This window comes from Petromyzon marinus, chromosome 6 (genome assembly GCF_048934315.1).
Source record: "Petromyzon marinus isolate PM22_M1 ecotype Great Lakes invasive population chromosome 6, UKy_Petmar_22M1.pri1.0, whole genome shotgun sequence".
Lineage (NCBI taxonomy): Eukaryota > Metazoa > Chordata > Hyperoartia > Petromyzontiformes > Petromyzontidae > Petromyzon > Petromyzon marinus.
Window position 1 is genome coordinate 2,249,932 of NC_133672.1, and position 14,175 is coordinate 2,264,106.

The window sequence follows — 14,175 nt, forward strand, 5'->3', positions numbered from 1 at the left end:
AAATAACATTATAAACCTTCTATTTTGAGATGATCTTAAATTAGTGATTTACATTTCTTTGTATATCCTTTTACATCGATTTAATTACTATGAATTAAAGACAACTGCAGGTATTGGCGTGGTGACCTCCACGCCGGGCCGAACGCCCCGACACCAAAGTCCGACTCTCCCACGCACTCCCTCCCCGGGACGCACGACGGCGACGCGGAGGCACGCGGACGGTGTGAACGGTCGCACGGCCTCACCTCCCCCCCCCCCCCCCCCCCCCGAGCACCACCCGCCCGCCCGGCCCCCCGCGCGCCACCGCCCCCCGCGATGGCGCACGCCGCAAGCGGGGGAACCCTTTCCCCGTGGGGGGGGGGGGACCTCGTGGAGGCCTCGCGGCCCTCACTGCCCGTTGCCCATGGTGTGGTAGGTGGAGGCGGGGCCGCTGAACGCCAGCGGCTGGCTCGACTTCTCGCCGCCGCCGCCGCCGCCGTTGGCGGCGAGGTCGGAGACGGTGGACACCGGGAGCTCCTCGCCGTCCACGATGCCGACGCGGTCGTCGTCGTCGTCGTCGCCGGCACCCCCGGCACCGCCCGTGTGGAAGATGCCGGAGAGGTAGCGGATCTCGGAGAGCTCTCCCACCGTGTCGAGCATGAGCAGCATGGCCACCAGGCCGATGATCAGGTAGCCTGAGTCGATGGGTGAAGGCGAGAAGATTTTAGAGCTGAGACGATCAAGCGATCAGGTTTATTGATCGACTAAAAATTATATTCGACGCATTTTGTCGTGGTCGATTACCTTTGAAAATGGGGGGGGTCGCCCTCACATCCTGCCCCCCCCCCCCTCCGAAGGTGGAAAACCCCCTTAAAATCCACATCCAGCGTGTTTAACCAAGCCTGACAAACAAACGCTGCTGGATGACATAACTCTGGAAGGCGCAGGAGCTGACAAACTAAAACGTGGCTCTCTTTTACGTGAACGTGAAGCATTGGGGACCAACGTCACACATCCCCCCCATCTCCTTACCAGGGATCACCGCATCGCGCGCTTTCAGATGCGCTTCTGCGGCCGTCTGGAACACTCTTCCGATATTAGGAAGCTACTGGAGCTACGCACTTTTAAGTAATCTAGATTGAAAGCGCATTTCTTAAAAACGGATTTTTTTTGTGTCGAGTTTGTTTTTCCTTTCCCCGCACCTCCGATGAGCGCGGTCGGCTACATACGGTGCGAAAGAAGTTAAACATACGTCCATTTATTTCACTCTCACCGCGGCCACGCGAGGGCACTCACAGGTGACGCAGAACTTGTAAAGCTCGCGCAGGTGCTGCCCGTAGGCCTCGCCCGGCACGTAGTCGCCCAGGCCGATGGTGCTGAGCGAGATGAAGCAGAAGTAGAACGCCTCGAGGAAGTTCCAGCTCGTCTCGAGCGCCGTGAAGATGCCGGCCGGGATGAAGAAGAAGCAGGTGATGACGACGACGACCAGCACGACGGCGTGCGCGGTGGCGACGCGCTGCCGCGATGCGCCCAGCCGCCGCTGCATGTAGGCGATGGGCCGGCGCGTCACCAGCGCCATGAGGCGCTGCACCACGGCCGTGAGCAGCAGCAGCGTGAAGGGGATGCCCACCACCGAGTAGATGATGCAGAAGGCCTTGCCGCCGTCGGACAGCGGCACCGTGTGGCCGTAACCTGCGGGGGCACGCGGACAGCGAAGGGGTTACGGCCGTGAACGCACTGGGTGGGGGGGGGGGGGAACTTGAGGTGGAGCGACGCCGGTAGCAGCTGCCGCGCGGCGTTTGAACGAAGTTTGAACTTAGTTTGCCGACATTTGGATGCGTGTGGTCGCTAATGTCAATAATTCCGCTCGCGATTCGTGCACCGAATCGTGGGTGCGAGAAGCGATTATTTACGCTCCATGCAAACGTTACATTTAGGCTACGGAAACAAAACTGTACAAGAGAAACAACTAAAAAGACGAAACAATAAATTGTTTCTTGAAGTGAGTGGGGGGGGGGGGAGCGATTCGTTACGAGCCCAGAGAAAGCCAGAAACGAGATCCACCGCTCTCAACGCGGGTCGCGTAAATCGCCTGCACTCACGCCCAGGGTCTCACGACAGGCGGCATTGTTTTTTTTGTCATTTCACTGAAACGCTGGGACACGGAGAGAGCCACTAGGGTAAGCAACGTTTGAGACCGAGTGGAACCACCTGGGAGCCTCAAAGAATCCCAAGGGCTTTCCGGGGCACTTGCGTTTGTAAACTGTGGCCTGCCAATTATGTGGCCCCCACAGGAGCACGTTGGGACCTTCTGCAAAGCTGTGTAATCACTTATTTAATGCAGATTAAAAAACGGCGTGCGAGATCGCGACAATTAAAATGTCCGCGTCGCGTGTGACGTTTGAGTTAGCGTGGAAGCTGCCGTTTGGCAAAATAACCAAAGCTGACGCGTAACCACACGAGACGCGCTCGTGAATTAATGATAAACACGTGAATAAGTAAAGATCAATGAATAAATTAACAGTCGCCTACTGGCGGGCCACAGCCAGCCAGCATCAAACAATGTCCACACACGGTTCACCTATAGAAACGATCACGCTTCGCAAGCCTCATGTTTATGTCTACTTACTCTGTGATGGTTCAGATTCCCGACACTACCGCTGTCTTGGATGTTGCCTCTAGGATTGCCACCTCCGAGTTACAAAACACCAGGGCATATTATGGGTAAAATAATAAAAATGATTATAATAATTGTAATGATAATATCTCGCAACAGCGGAAGAGGTGAGAACTGCATATGAGCGCATTGTGTCTCGTGGTGAATGTAACGTGGCTCTGTCCAAGCGTTGCAGTAAATGCAGACTTTCAGATTTTCCCAGGACAGCTGCCTCGACAAGAGGACGATCCTGGGGGAAAATCAAGCCAGGTGGCAACCCGAGTGGCCTCAGAATGGCAGCTTGCCGAGCCCCCAGCGCTCAGCACCCTCCCCACCAACCCCACGTGAAACCGTCACGATTCGGGGTCACAGTTCAATTCGATAATCCATCCTTATTGTCTCCGGTTGTGTTGTTCCTCTGATTGGTCATGCTTTATTTGTGCTGCCCTGGTCACTGTTAACAGAGGGGGCGATTCATGTCGATCTTCAAAACCTTCCGGGGTATCGCACAACTGCGCCCTCTCCCGGTGACCGCTGAGTAGTGACGCCACACACACGCACACTCGCCTCTCGAGGTGCAGAGTTAGAAAGGGGGACGACCGTGGGTGTGGCGATTGCTCGCTGAGGTTTTGGCAAGGCTGCTATGTTACCGATCGCCTGCGTGGTCGCGAGGCCGTGTGTGTGTTTCCGCGTGCTCGCACCGGTCGGCCTGCAGTTGTGAGACGGGAGCAAATGCTGCAGTTCAGCACAGACCGCAAACCCCAACCGACTCACCACCGTGATGACTTATGGAACTTCTCAACAGCTCAGCCTCCTTACAGTAATTGCGCCTTTCAAACAAGTGACACCTACACAACCGGCCCTCCCGCTCTACGCCTCGGTGAATTAAACTTACAGCCCCTGTATTTGTCGGTCAATCCACTGCTGTACGAAGGCCTCCCCATGTCGTGGCGGTTGATGGGAGTTTGTACGACCAAGGCTGGGAATAGAACTCAGGTCACCAGGTTCATGGTTCAGTGCACGATCCACTACGCCACCACTTCACCGAAGCCTTGGTTAATGGAAACTACCTCTTTGGTTTCAGTGGGATTTTTATAAGCTCGTGGGGAAACGACTGGAATGTTTTAATATGTAAATGAGTTATCATGGCTATGCCTGCTCGATTGTATTCCACAGGGTGACGATAACCGAGGAACTGCTCTCTATTCGTTTCCTGCCAGTTCCCTCTGCCAAGCCGTTTTCTTTCCTGCCCGGCTGGGTGCGGCAGACTCGACCGGCAGAGACGTTGCGTTTTCCGCGCGGCCACCGCCCCTGCCTCCCGCCCCACAGGACAAAGGGGTTTGCGGGGTTGAGTGGGGACAAAAAAAAATGCAGAGGGCAGCAGTCACACTTCTTTTGTGTGGGTGACACCTGGGGTCACATCTGGCACACTCGCTGGCTTTCAAACGAAGAGTCTGGGGGGGGCGCTGGGAGTTTCCCGCAGATTTCTTTGGCCTGCACTGTCGAATGTAGTGACGTGGCAGTCGGAGGAGTAACACTCGGGGTTTTGTGCGGCCGGCCGATGCAGACTTGACACTGGCAGCCGTGAACACTGCCGGTGTTTTACTCGGCTGTTGGATGCCGCTCCACGTTAGGCTCGGGTGCCCCCCAGGCTCAACAGAACGTTCGGTGGTTGCTCATCTCTGCTGGAGATCCTGAGCCAGGGTGTTAATTCCACGTTCCTCTGGCAGGGGGCCAGTCTCTCCATAGGACAACTCCAATATAATGCAAGAAACGCGTATAGTAAATATATATTACATCACCAATCGGCCTCTAATTTTCTATTCTGCGTGATAATTGGCTGTTCTCAGTTTGTTAATAAACGAAATCTTCAGGAGCCCGAATAAGTTTGATTTATTTACAAGTATGCAACCTTTTCAAAATGATCCTCGTGGCACATCTGAGCGTGGTATTTGTAGTAAACTGTCGATAGTTGTACAGGCTGTGACTCAATTACAGAATAAGTCGGCGGTCCGACACATATACACAACACTGAATGTCCTGTCACCATCCCAGTGTGGATGAAAAAGTCAGTCCGAGTGCATCGAGTGCGTTTGACGCCTACAGAGCGCTCCAGGCTCCGCGCCGGGGGTGACCACCGGGTTTTTATTTGGACTTTCCTGCCCCTGGGAGGTCACGAACTCGCTTTCGATTGAGACGTTTAAGTCCCGGCTGAAGGCCAGGCCTCCTCTCTCTCTCTCTAGTTTCTCCATCTTTTATCTTGAGTCTCTCTCTCTCCGGTTACTGCTCACTAATGTCCCTGCTTTACATGCATGGCACTCGGAGATACATTGTTAAAGGATGCTTTATACATCAAAATTATTATTATTTTGACAATTATCCCTGCTTAAAAAAAAACCCATTTATTTATATCTGAATTACATTCCTAATTGGTTGGCATACGTGTTTTCTTCGTCTGCCCAGTGCCAGGTCCTTGGCACAATCTCCGTCCATCCCAGCCGATCTTGAGCTTTCTCCATTTCACTGTACGTGCCCCACTCCCCCGTTGAAATCACCAAGCCAGGATCTTTCTTTTCCGCTTCTTGGCCTCTTTCCCAACTTCCTTTTCTTACAAAACCTCCTTCATCAAGCGTTCACCTCCGAGGACGTGCACAATTCTCGGCTTTTGCTTTTTTCTGGATTGTTTTAAATCAAGACTTCCGTTGACGTGCCGTTGCCCGAGCAAAAAAAGCCGCTTCACGATAATACTCGTGATTGCTCACATATTTGACGCGTCCGGACCGTACGTTCAAATTCGCAGGGCTGCCCTCGTGCGACCATTAATTTTTCAATCGCCGGCAAGTCAGAGGATACCGGGGGGGCCTCTGACGCTCCTTTGCTGCTCGCGAAGCTTCCAGCCACGAGGGAAGCTGTGCAGAACGGCCCCTCAAACTCCGATACAGTGTCCCTTTACTGGGCTGGCAGTTGCTGACCGTGCTGGCAGTTGTGTAATGACGCACAGGCTGACGGCATTTGTCATCAGCAAACACTGCACATTTTTAAAACGCCGTCATCTGGCCGCGATGAAAAAAGGCCATCGCTCAAATCTTCAGCTCGTTGGCCGTGTAGATACTCCAGCATAGTTTTTTTACGCAACCAGTGGAGAATGCTGGCACCCGCGCTGCGAGCTCGTTGCTTCAGCACGTAGTGGAACACAACGAGCAAGGCCAGCAGACCCACTCGCTGGCCTCTCGGCACGTAACAATGCGTCATTTTCAAACGATTCTCGTACTCGCGATACATGCATCACATTTCCCCCGATTACATTAATTTGCGAAAACGTTGCATGTCATCGTTTTTTTTTACCAAATCCAGACCCCCCCCTCCCCCCGAATCGTGATGGCAAATTTGACGGTTTCACAGCAACCAACCCCTGCGCCGTAGTCTGCCACACGCGCTTCTTACTCTGCTAATGACTCAACACGTTCATCAACAACACTGTGTGGCCTCAACATTGAAAATATGTACAGCGAGGGAAACAAGCATTTGATCCCCTGCTGATTTTGTACGTTTGCCCACTGACAAAGAAATAATCAGTCTATAATTTTAATGGTAGGTTTATTTTAACAGTGAGAGAAAGAATAACAACAACAAAATCCAGAAAAACGCATGTCAAGCATGTTATAAATTGATTTCCATTTTAATGAGGGAAACAAGTATTTGACCCCCTCTCAATCAGAAAGATTTCTGGCTCCCAGGTGTCTTTTATACAGGTAACGAGCTGAGATTAGGAGCACACTCTTAAAGGGAGTGCTCCTAATCTCAGCTTGTTACCTGTATAAAAGACACCTGTCCACAGAAGCAATCAATCAATCAGATTCCAAACTCTCCACCATGGCCAAGACCAAAGAGCTCTCCACGGATCTGGGACAAGATTGTAGACCTACACAAGGCTGGAATGGGCTACAAGACCATTGCCAAGCAGCTTGGTGAGAAGGTGACAACAGTTGATGCGATTATTCGCAAATGCAAGAAACACAAAAGAACTGTCAATCTCCCTCGGCCTGGGGCTCCATGCAAGATCTCACCTCGTGGAGTTGCAATGATCATGAGAACGGTGAGGAATCAGCCCAGAACTACACGGGAGGATCTTGTCAATGATCTCAAGGCAGCTGGGACCATAGTCACCAAGATAACAATTGGTAACACACTACGCCATGAAGGACTGAAATCCTGCAGCGCCCGCAAGGTCCCCCTGCTCAAGAAAGCACATATACATGCTCGTCTGAAGTTTGCCAATGAACATCTGAATGATTTAGAGGACAACTGGGTGAAAGTGTTGTGGTCAGATGAGACCAAAATGGAGCTCTTTGGCATCAACTCAACTCACCAGTTTGAAGGAGGAGGAATGCTGCCTATGACCCCAAGAACACCATCTCCACCGACAAATATGGAGGTGGAAACATTATGCTTTGGGGGTGTTTTCCTGTTAAGGGGACAGGACAACTTCACCGCATCAAAGGGACGATGGACGGGGCCATATACCCTCAAATCTTGGGTGAGAACCTCCTTCCCTCAGCCAGGGCATTGAAAATGGGTCGTGGATGGGTATTCCAGCATGACAATGACCCAAAACACACGGCCAAGGCAACAAAGGGGTGGCTCAAGAAGAAGCACATTAAGGTCCTGGAGTGGCCTAGCCAGTCTCCAGACCTTAATCCCATAGAAAATCTGTGGAGGGAGCTGAAGGTTCGAGTTGCCAAACGTCAGCCTCGAAACCTTAATGACTTGGAGAAGATCTGCAAAGAGGAGTGGGACAAAATCCCTCCTGAGATGTGTGCAAACCTGGTGGCCAACTACAAGAAACGTCTGACATCTGTGATTGCCAACAAGGGTTTTGCCACCAAATACTAAGTCATGTTTTGCTGAGGGGTCAAATACTTATTTCCCTCATTAAAATGCAAATCAATTTATAACATTTTTGACATGCGTTTTTCTCGATTTTGTTGTTGTTATTCTGTCTCTCACTGTTCAAATAAACCCACCATTAAAATTATAGACTGATCATTTCTTTGTCAGTGGGCAATCGTACAAAATCAGCAGGGGATCAAATACTATTTTCCCTCACTGTATTAGGCGACTTTTCAGGTAATGGCCCTCATATATATCACCTAGAAAGCCAAAATAGGCTTCTCATTTCAGGTAATGTGTTTAATGCTCATGAATTAGTAATGATCATCGACTCTCCGATTGTGATGCACCGCTACGGCACGCTCATTAGGCTTGGCAAGCACTCGAGGCACATTACATTTGGGCAGGCGATGGGGAATTGTGGTTTGAGCACTGTACGTGTCGTGTCGCTGCCCTGCCCAACCACAGCCCCCCCCACCGCCCCCCCCCCGTGAATGCACCTTGGCCCTAACAACCTGTCGCGTTTGTTTGCTCACAGGACCGCTCGCCGATAGTCGCTTGGCCACGCGGTATAAAACAAGGCACGCTAAAGGGCTCCAGTCGCGTCTTGTCGGTCAAGCTGGTCCCGCAGTCGGTCGCGGAAGTTGATGTCAACGCGGAGTTATTAGAGGCCAGTCGCACGCACGCCCTGTGACTTTGCTCGGGAGGATGATTTTGAGTGCCGATGGAGGGTGGCGTCACGAGTTAGGTGTTCCCATGAGCGTGTACGGACACGCACTTCACCTTCTCCTAAACAAACAGAGACTTGAGAAACCAAGCTCACCGGCCACAGGGAATGCCATCGGTTCACAAGCTCCGATAGAAGGTCACAGATTGAGTTGGCTGCACCTGCTGTGCTGGCAGCTGTGTTGAAAATATTGGTCGTAAACAAACACTGCACATTGTAAAACGTGGTCCTCAACTGTAAGTGACAAGTTTCCACTCGACTCTCTCTCTCCCTGCCGTGAAGAATGGCCATTGCTGAACCACCCTTAAGCTGACTCAAGGAGTAGATGTTTCAGTCAGCAGTTGGTGCCAGCCCATCGTTGTGGGGTCCAATCCCAACTCAAGGTAACGTCCCATGCCCGTCAATCAGTAAATGGGGCACTGCTTTAAAGTTCACTGCCAGCAAGTACATTATGAAGTTATTATGGGTATAGAGACGAATCGATGTTTACACTCACACGAGATGTAAAACGAATCATGCACGTATCGATTATCCGCAACTTATGTTGGTGGTATGTTGATAAATCTGGCTGTCGCCTGATGATGCTAGTTGTTATTACTCGTGAAACGTCGTACGCGAATTGTAAATCTTGTAGGTTTACTCTCCAACACACCATTGTGCTGTACTAGCAACGAATTCGCATATTTTGTTTACGTGACAAACCTTACTAATTGGCTGTGTCGGGTGGTGGTGGGTTTAACGACACATTTATATATTTACTTGATCGAACCCAAAAAACACGCAATCACGTTGATATACTGTACTTAGGCAATTGGAGCAAACTAAACTATTCAAAACGGCACAAATAATTAGAAATAATACAAACGCCGTGATGCTGAGACAAAACCAATACGTCGACTCTTGAAACCGGTTGGGAACCCCAAAAAATGTTAACAACTCGTGGCGAGACGTTCTGGGTGGGATGAATCTTTATCCCGTCTAAAAGCCATGTTTCCATGCCTGCTAATCAGCAAGCGCACAATCCTCGGCGTTTAATGCCAGCGCGGCGGTCATGATCAAGTTGCGTAGGTGGAGGAGGAAGCCGTGTTTTGCTGAATGGGCTAATTTTTTGTTCAGGGTGGCCCCAAGTTTGTTTTGTGTGAAAACTGTGTGTGCGTGCTCGACATGGTGTGGTTCCTTCTCATGCAATCTCACCTCAACAAGCCTGCCCTACCCTGCCTGTGCCACAAATTACACGTGAATGTTTGTGCACTTCGTAGATTTGTACCACCTTGTTATTCAACCAGCCTAGAGCCCATGTGCAAGTATGTCGCACACACGGGGACCGTTGTTATTTAGGATGATTTGTAGCATTTTCTGATTTCAGTTTTCTTTTAAAGTAAGTAATGTCCTAATTTGGGCCATGACAGAGGAGAAAAAAGGTAGCTTTTTCAGACGGCAAATCATGGCATCACAGCGGCTAATATCGGACCTTTTTTGACAGTGTCAAAGTATGAAAAAATAAGAATAGGTTTTAACCTTTCTGGAAATAAAAATCCTTTTGGCGTTCTCTGGTCTGACACTGGCGAGACTAGGCTCTAAAGAAGGCTGTCTCTGGTGTAGACCAATCCGTTTCAAAGACTACGCCATATGTTATCAGAGCGTGTTTTTGTTTGCATGTTCATCACAAGTACTGTGTGTGGTTAACACAGACACGATTTGTTGCAAAAGGTTTCTATTTGATGTTTGAACATCTTAACAACTGTATTATTGCCAGAAAGGGTAAAACCTAGTATTATTTTTTTCATATCACAGCGTCTATTGAACACCCTACTCACGGCGGACGGAGCACTTTGAGACATCCTAACAGAAGGTCAATACAGGAATCTGCAAACGCCGTTGGTGGTCTTTATTTCTGGCAGCAACTGGGGGTTTCAATTTCATGATTAAATAAAAATATAAAATCAATCAATCTTGAACAGCACTTTGTCAATCCACCGTTGGATGAAGGCTGCCCCCCGTGCTGTATCAGTCATGGGTATTGTTTGACCATACTTCACCATGCCGGTCAGTGTGAATTGGTGAAGTCGGTGGCTGAGGAGCAGGCGAGATCTCACCACTGATTTTAGCCGTGGCAAGTATTTAAACTCAGGTTGCAGGGTTCACAGCACGACGTGTTAACCACTGCGCCACCCAAAGACAAAAATCATCCTGAAGCTTCAATTATAGGAGTTCTTTTTTACATCCACCTTGGGTTGTCCAGACTCGAGTGAGACATGGAGGTGGATTCATGATTGTAATGCGACGGCAACACGTGCGATGGCCATTGCAGCAGCTCTCCTAGGAAGCTGCATGCACACGGGCACGCGTCCATTCCCAGGGGGGAGAAGGTGCCGCCGATGATGAACCCACTGCCAACGCATTGACCTTCCCAAACGACGTCACCCGATACTCCTCAACCAAACGTGGGAGGTATTGCCACTCCATGCAGAGGCTCGCAGTTCGTGCCCAGCAGCCACCCTGGTCATTACTGGGGGGTGCATTAACCGTGGTGACACGCATCGTCTGATGCATATTGGAAATTACAGATTCCATGTTATTTTTTTCAAGGGCATATGTGCTGGCGTTATGGTGTTAATGTTCCAAAGATTACTTACGCGGAGAAAAAAATACCACGTTAAATTACTTCCTCCTATCAGACTAAAGACCCGACACTCCATGCGCTTTGTACCGCACAGGAACAGCTGGGCATTGGCACGGGTGCCATGAGATGCCGTGTAAAGCGCTTTTGAGTTGCCGATTCATTCAGGGGCCCTGAAAAAATAAAAATATCCCTTCTAATCTCCCGGGCCTTCCAGGTAAACGACACCACTTTGTCACAGAGCACCCAAGCCGTGCAAACAGCTTAAACTCGCTCCGTGAACTAAACGCGCCTGCTCGGGCGTTGAGCATCGCTCTCTCAACCCGCGCACCGCATTTCAGCTGGCAAGGCCCATCGAGCTGAGCGGTGGTTGTTGTTGCTGCTACTGCTGCTGCTGTCTCTCTTAAACGCGGACGTCGAGGCAGTGCCGGCAGACCGCGCCGTCGCTCACCTGTGGTTGTGAGCACGGTGCTGGCGAAGAACAGCGCCGACGTGAAGTCCCAATTGACGCGCCCGGATGCGTTGTTGAGCACCGACACGCCGTAGTTGCTGGCGCCCATGACCTTCTCGAGAAAGGTCTCCAGCTCGGCGTCGCGCACGCACGGGTGGTCCGCCAGGAACTTGGTGCGCAGGCTGCGCAGGTCGTCCCGCAGGTCCTGCTCGGCCGGGCGCTCGAGCGCCGAGAAGACGGCGGCGCCCACCACGAGGTAGACCACGTAGGCCAGCAGGAGGCCCAGGAAGACACACGCCGAGCGCCGCTGCTCCAGAATCCTCCCGCACGAGCTCGTGGCCAGGGACTGCAGCATGGTGGCGGCGCTTGTTGGGGGGTGCGGGAGGGGGGGATGCGATGGAGGTGTCGCGGGAGGAGGGAGTGTGGATGGATGATGTGATTGTGGTGGCGGCTCTGGTGGTGGTTTTGGTGACGGATGTTGCTGCTAGTGAAGGGAATACGTGTGCTGGCGGTGATGGAAGTGATAGCTTTCTGCCGGTGAAGCTGACAAATTTTCTGCCGCTGACGTTAGCGATGATATAAATGTGCCGCTTTGCGGAGGTGATTATTCGTCTGATCCTGGCCGAGCTGAATCAGCACCGACGCTGGTAGGAGACGACGTCGCCACCTCCGATCTTATCGCCATGGAACAACACCACCCGTGCAAGGGGATCGATGCAGTTGCCACAGCGCAATCGTCCCCGGACGGACGGACGGACTCTACGGGGAAAAAGCCGCACGCCCTTCCTAAGATGCCGAAACCCAGAGACAGCCCCTGGCAAATGGTTCAGGTGGGCGCCTTTAAATCCACACGCGGCGACCGTCTACAAGAAATACTCCGGGGTGAAGCAACAGCGCAGTCGGGATGTCCACCTCGAGAGCCGCTACGGGGAGGTTCTCCGCGCGTCCCCCGTGGGTGGCCACGGGCTGCTCACCGAAGCCCGCCGACCACCATCCTCACGCGGCTGCCAATTGACTAGGCGGCTTCTGTGCGGGACGCAAGGTGACCCTCGCCGCCGAGTCACCTACCGGACAGCGCAGGCAGCAGCAGCAGCAGAGGCGGCGCTTCAACTCGGGGAACCCTTCGCGACCGGGAACAGCCTCCGCCCGAGCGCGCGTCTGTCCGTGTTGTGTGAGAGCGAGCGAGCATGGAGGGTTGTATATGCCGGCGTGTGTGCGGCAACACTCTGCTGTGCGTAATGAGGAGGGGATGTGGATCGCGTGTGCCGGGAGCAGGGTGTGTGCGAGACACCGAGAGAGAGAGTGTGCGTGGGTGATATGCTGGCGTGTGTAATTATGCAGGGGACGTGGGTGGTAGCTGTGGTGGCGTTTGCCCGGGGATGTGGGAGTGGAGATGGGGGAGGAGGAGGATGGGGGAGGAGGAGGATGGAGCCCCGCGTCACAGCGTCACGGCGTGACGCGGCCGTCCACGGCGCGTCGCTTCATGAACGAGGATGGGAGGACGCTTCCTCGTTTCCAAGTTAACTCATTACGAGTAAAACAACGCAACCTTCTACATGCGTACGTGCGACCCACGTACTATACACACACACACGCGCGCAAAAAAAAATTCCGCATAGCGTATGTGCCGCTGTGAGCGAGGTGCTATGACTAGAACCGTAAGAGACATGCAGCCGTGGCTACTTGGCGCGGGGGAAGACGTCATCCAGCAGTAGATTGATCGTGGAAGATTATGATGTCTATTGCAGGGGACGTCCGAGCCGAACCACCTCCCCGGCCGCCTTTGTCTCCCCGGTTTTGATTTTGTTTACCACACCGCACCAGTGGGGCCACGCATTTGCGGCTGAGTCGGCCTAGGGGAAGGGCCACGACCGGTTCGGATATAGCCGTAGATGGCAATCCAACTCAGGCGCATGGGTTCTTAGGGCAGCGTGAGCACCACTGCTCCCCACATATGCAGGGTACAACAACAACAAGCGCCATTCGCCACTAAGTGGCGGTGACGTCACCACGGAGCTTGTGCCAGCCTAGGTGTACGTCGAGGCCACGTGTGTCGAACGCCCGCCGGCAGGAGGTCACGGGGTAGACCCAGCAGGTGCCACGGGTCGACTGACTGAGATGACTGCTGGCCGATGCACCACCTGTGCCCCCTACTGTGCAGGGTACACGCACTTACCCACACACACCCATACACACGCAGCTTAATCCGAGTGCTGTAGTTTACGTTGCCTGTTCTTGGTGGACCACCGCGACCCGCCCCGGCTCGCACAGGACGCACATTCATAGACGGGCGCGGCAATGAGCGCTTGGGCTTAAACAAACTTTAATAAACTATTCAAGCATCAATGCCCGATGACATCACCGGAGTGCTCAAAACAACCAGCAGCCGCACGTGGCACAATTAGCTCGGTGGCGAAGAGGGCGCGGGTGCGTGGATTCCACCCCTCTGTTGGTGCGTGCGACGATGTTAGCAGCAATGCGTTCGTGAGCTAAATCCCAACGCCGAGAGGTCTGCTGCTCGCCACGTGGCTTCAGCAGAGTGAGAGAGTTGGCGTCGTTTTGCCGTTCCTCCTGCGTTGGAGCGCAGACTGCAGTAGTTTTACTGGTCCGTAGTTTGGGTTGCATGGCCATAGTGGCACGACTCTGGCGTGTCTTTAATTTTCCATTTTGCACGGCCTCCGTCACACAGTGGCTTGTCTTTCAGTTTCCTTCAGAAATGGAAATGTTTACTTCATGAATGGAAACTGAAAGACAAGCCACTGCGAGACCGCGGCCATGCAATTCGAACTATGGCCCAGACAGGCGAGTAAACCACCGTAGTCTGTGATAATTAATGCAGTAGATTCATAATG

At 52.4% G+C, this 14,175-nt stretch overlaps 1 protein-coding gene across 1 annotated transcript; it reads right to left on the reverse strand.

Annotated features, from left to right (window-relative positions):
• Positions 1-284: 284 nt before the first annotated feature.
• On the reverse strand, positions 285-12,911 carry LOC116939679 (potassium channel subfamily K member 1-like). Its single transcript, XM_032948400.2, has 3 exons — positions 11,324-12,911; positions 1,276-1,671; positions 285-674 (listed from the first exon to the last, which is right to left on the reverse strand). Exons 1-3 carry the CDS (start codon positions 11,676-11,678, stop codon positions 388-390), a joined length of 1,038 nt encoding a protein of 345 aa, XP_032804291.1. The 5' UTR covers positions 11,679-12,911; the 3' UTR covers positions 285-387.
• Positions 12,912-14,175: the final 1,264 nt, after the last annotated feature.

Bases quoted from the DNA above. Each gene is read 5' to 3' on its own strand.
- LOC116939679 (XM_032948400.2), bottom strand. From the start codon at position 11,678: ATGCTGCAGTCCCTGGCCACGAGCTCGTGCGGGAGGATTCTGGAGCAG. The intron at 1,672-11,323 runs GTGAGCGACGGC...GTGCCCCCGCAG, and splicing joins CACCGTGCTCACAACCACAG to GTTACGGCCACACGGTGCCG. The intron at 675-1,275 runs GTGAGTGCCCTC...CCATCGACTCAG, and splicing joins TTACAAGTTCTGCGTCACCT to GCTACCTGATCATCGGCCTG.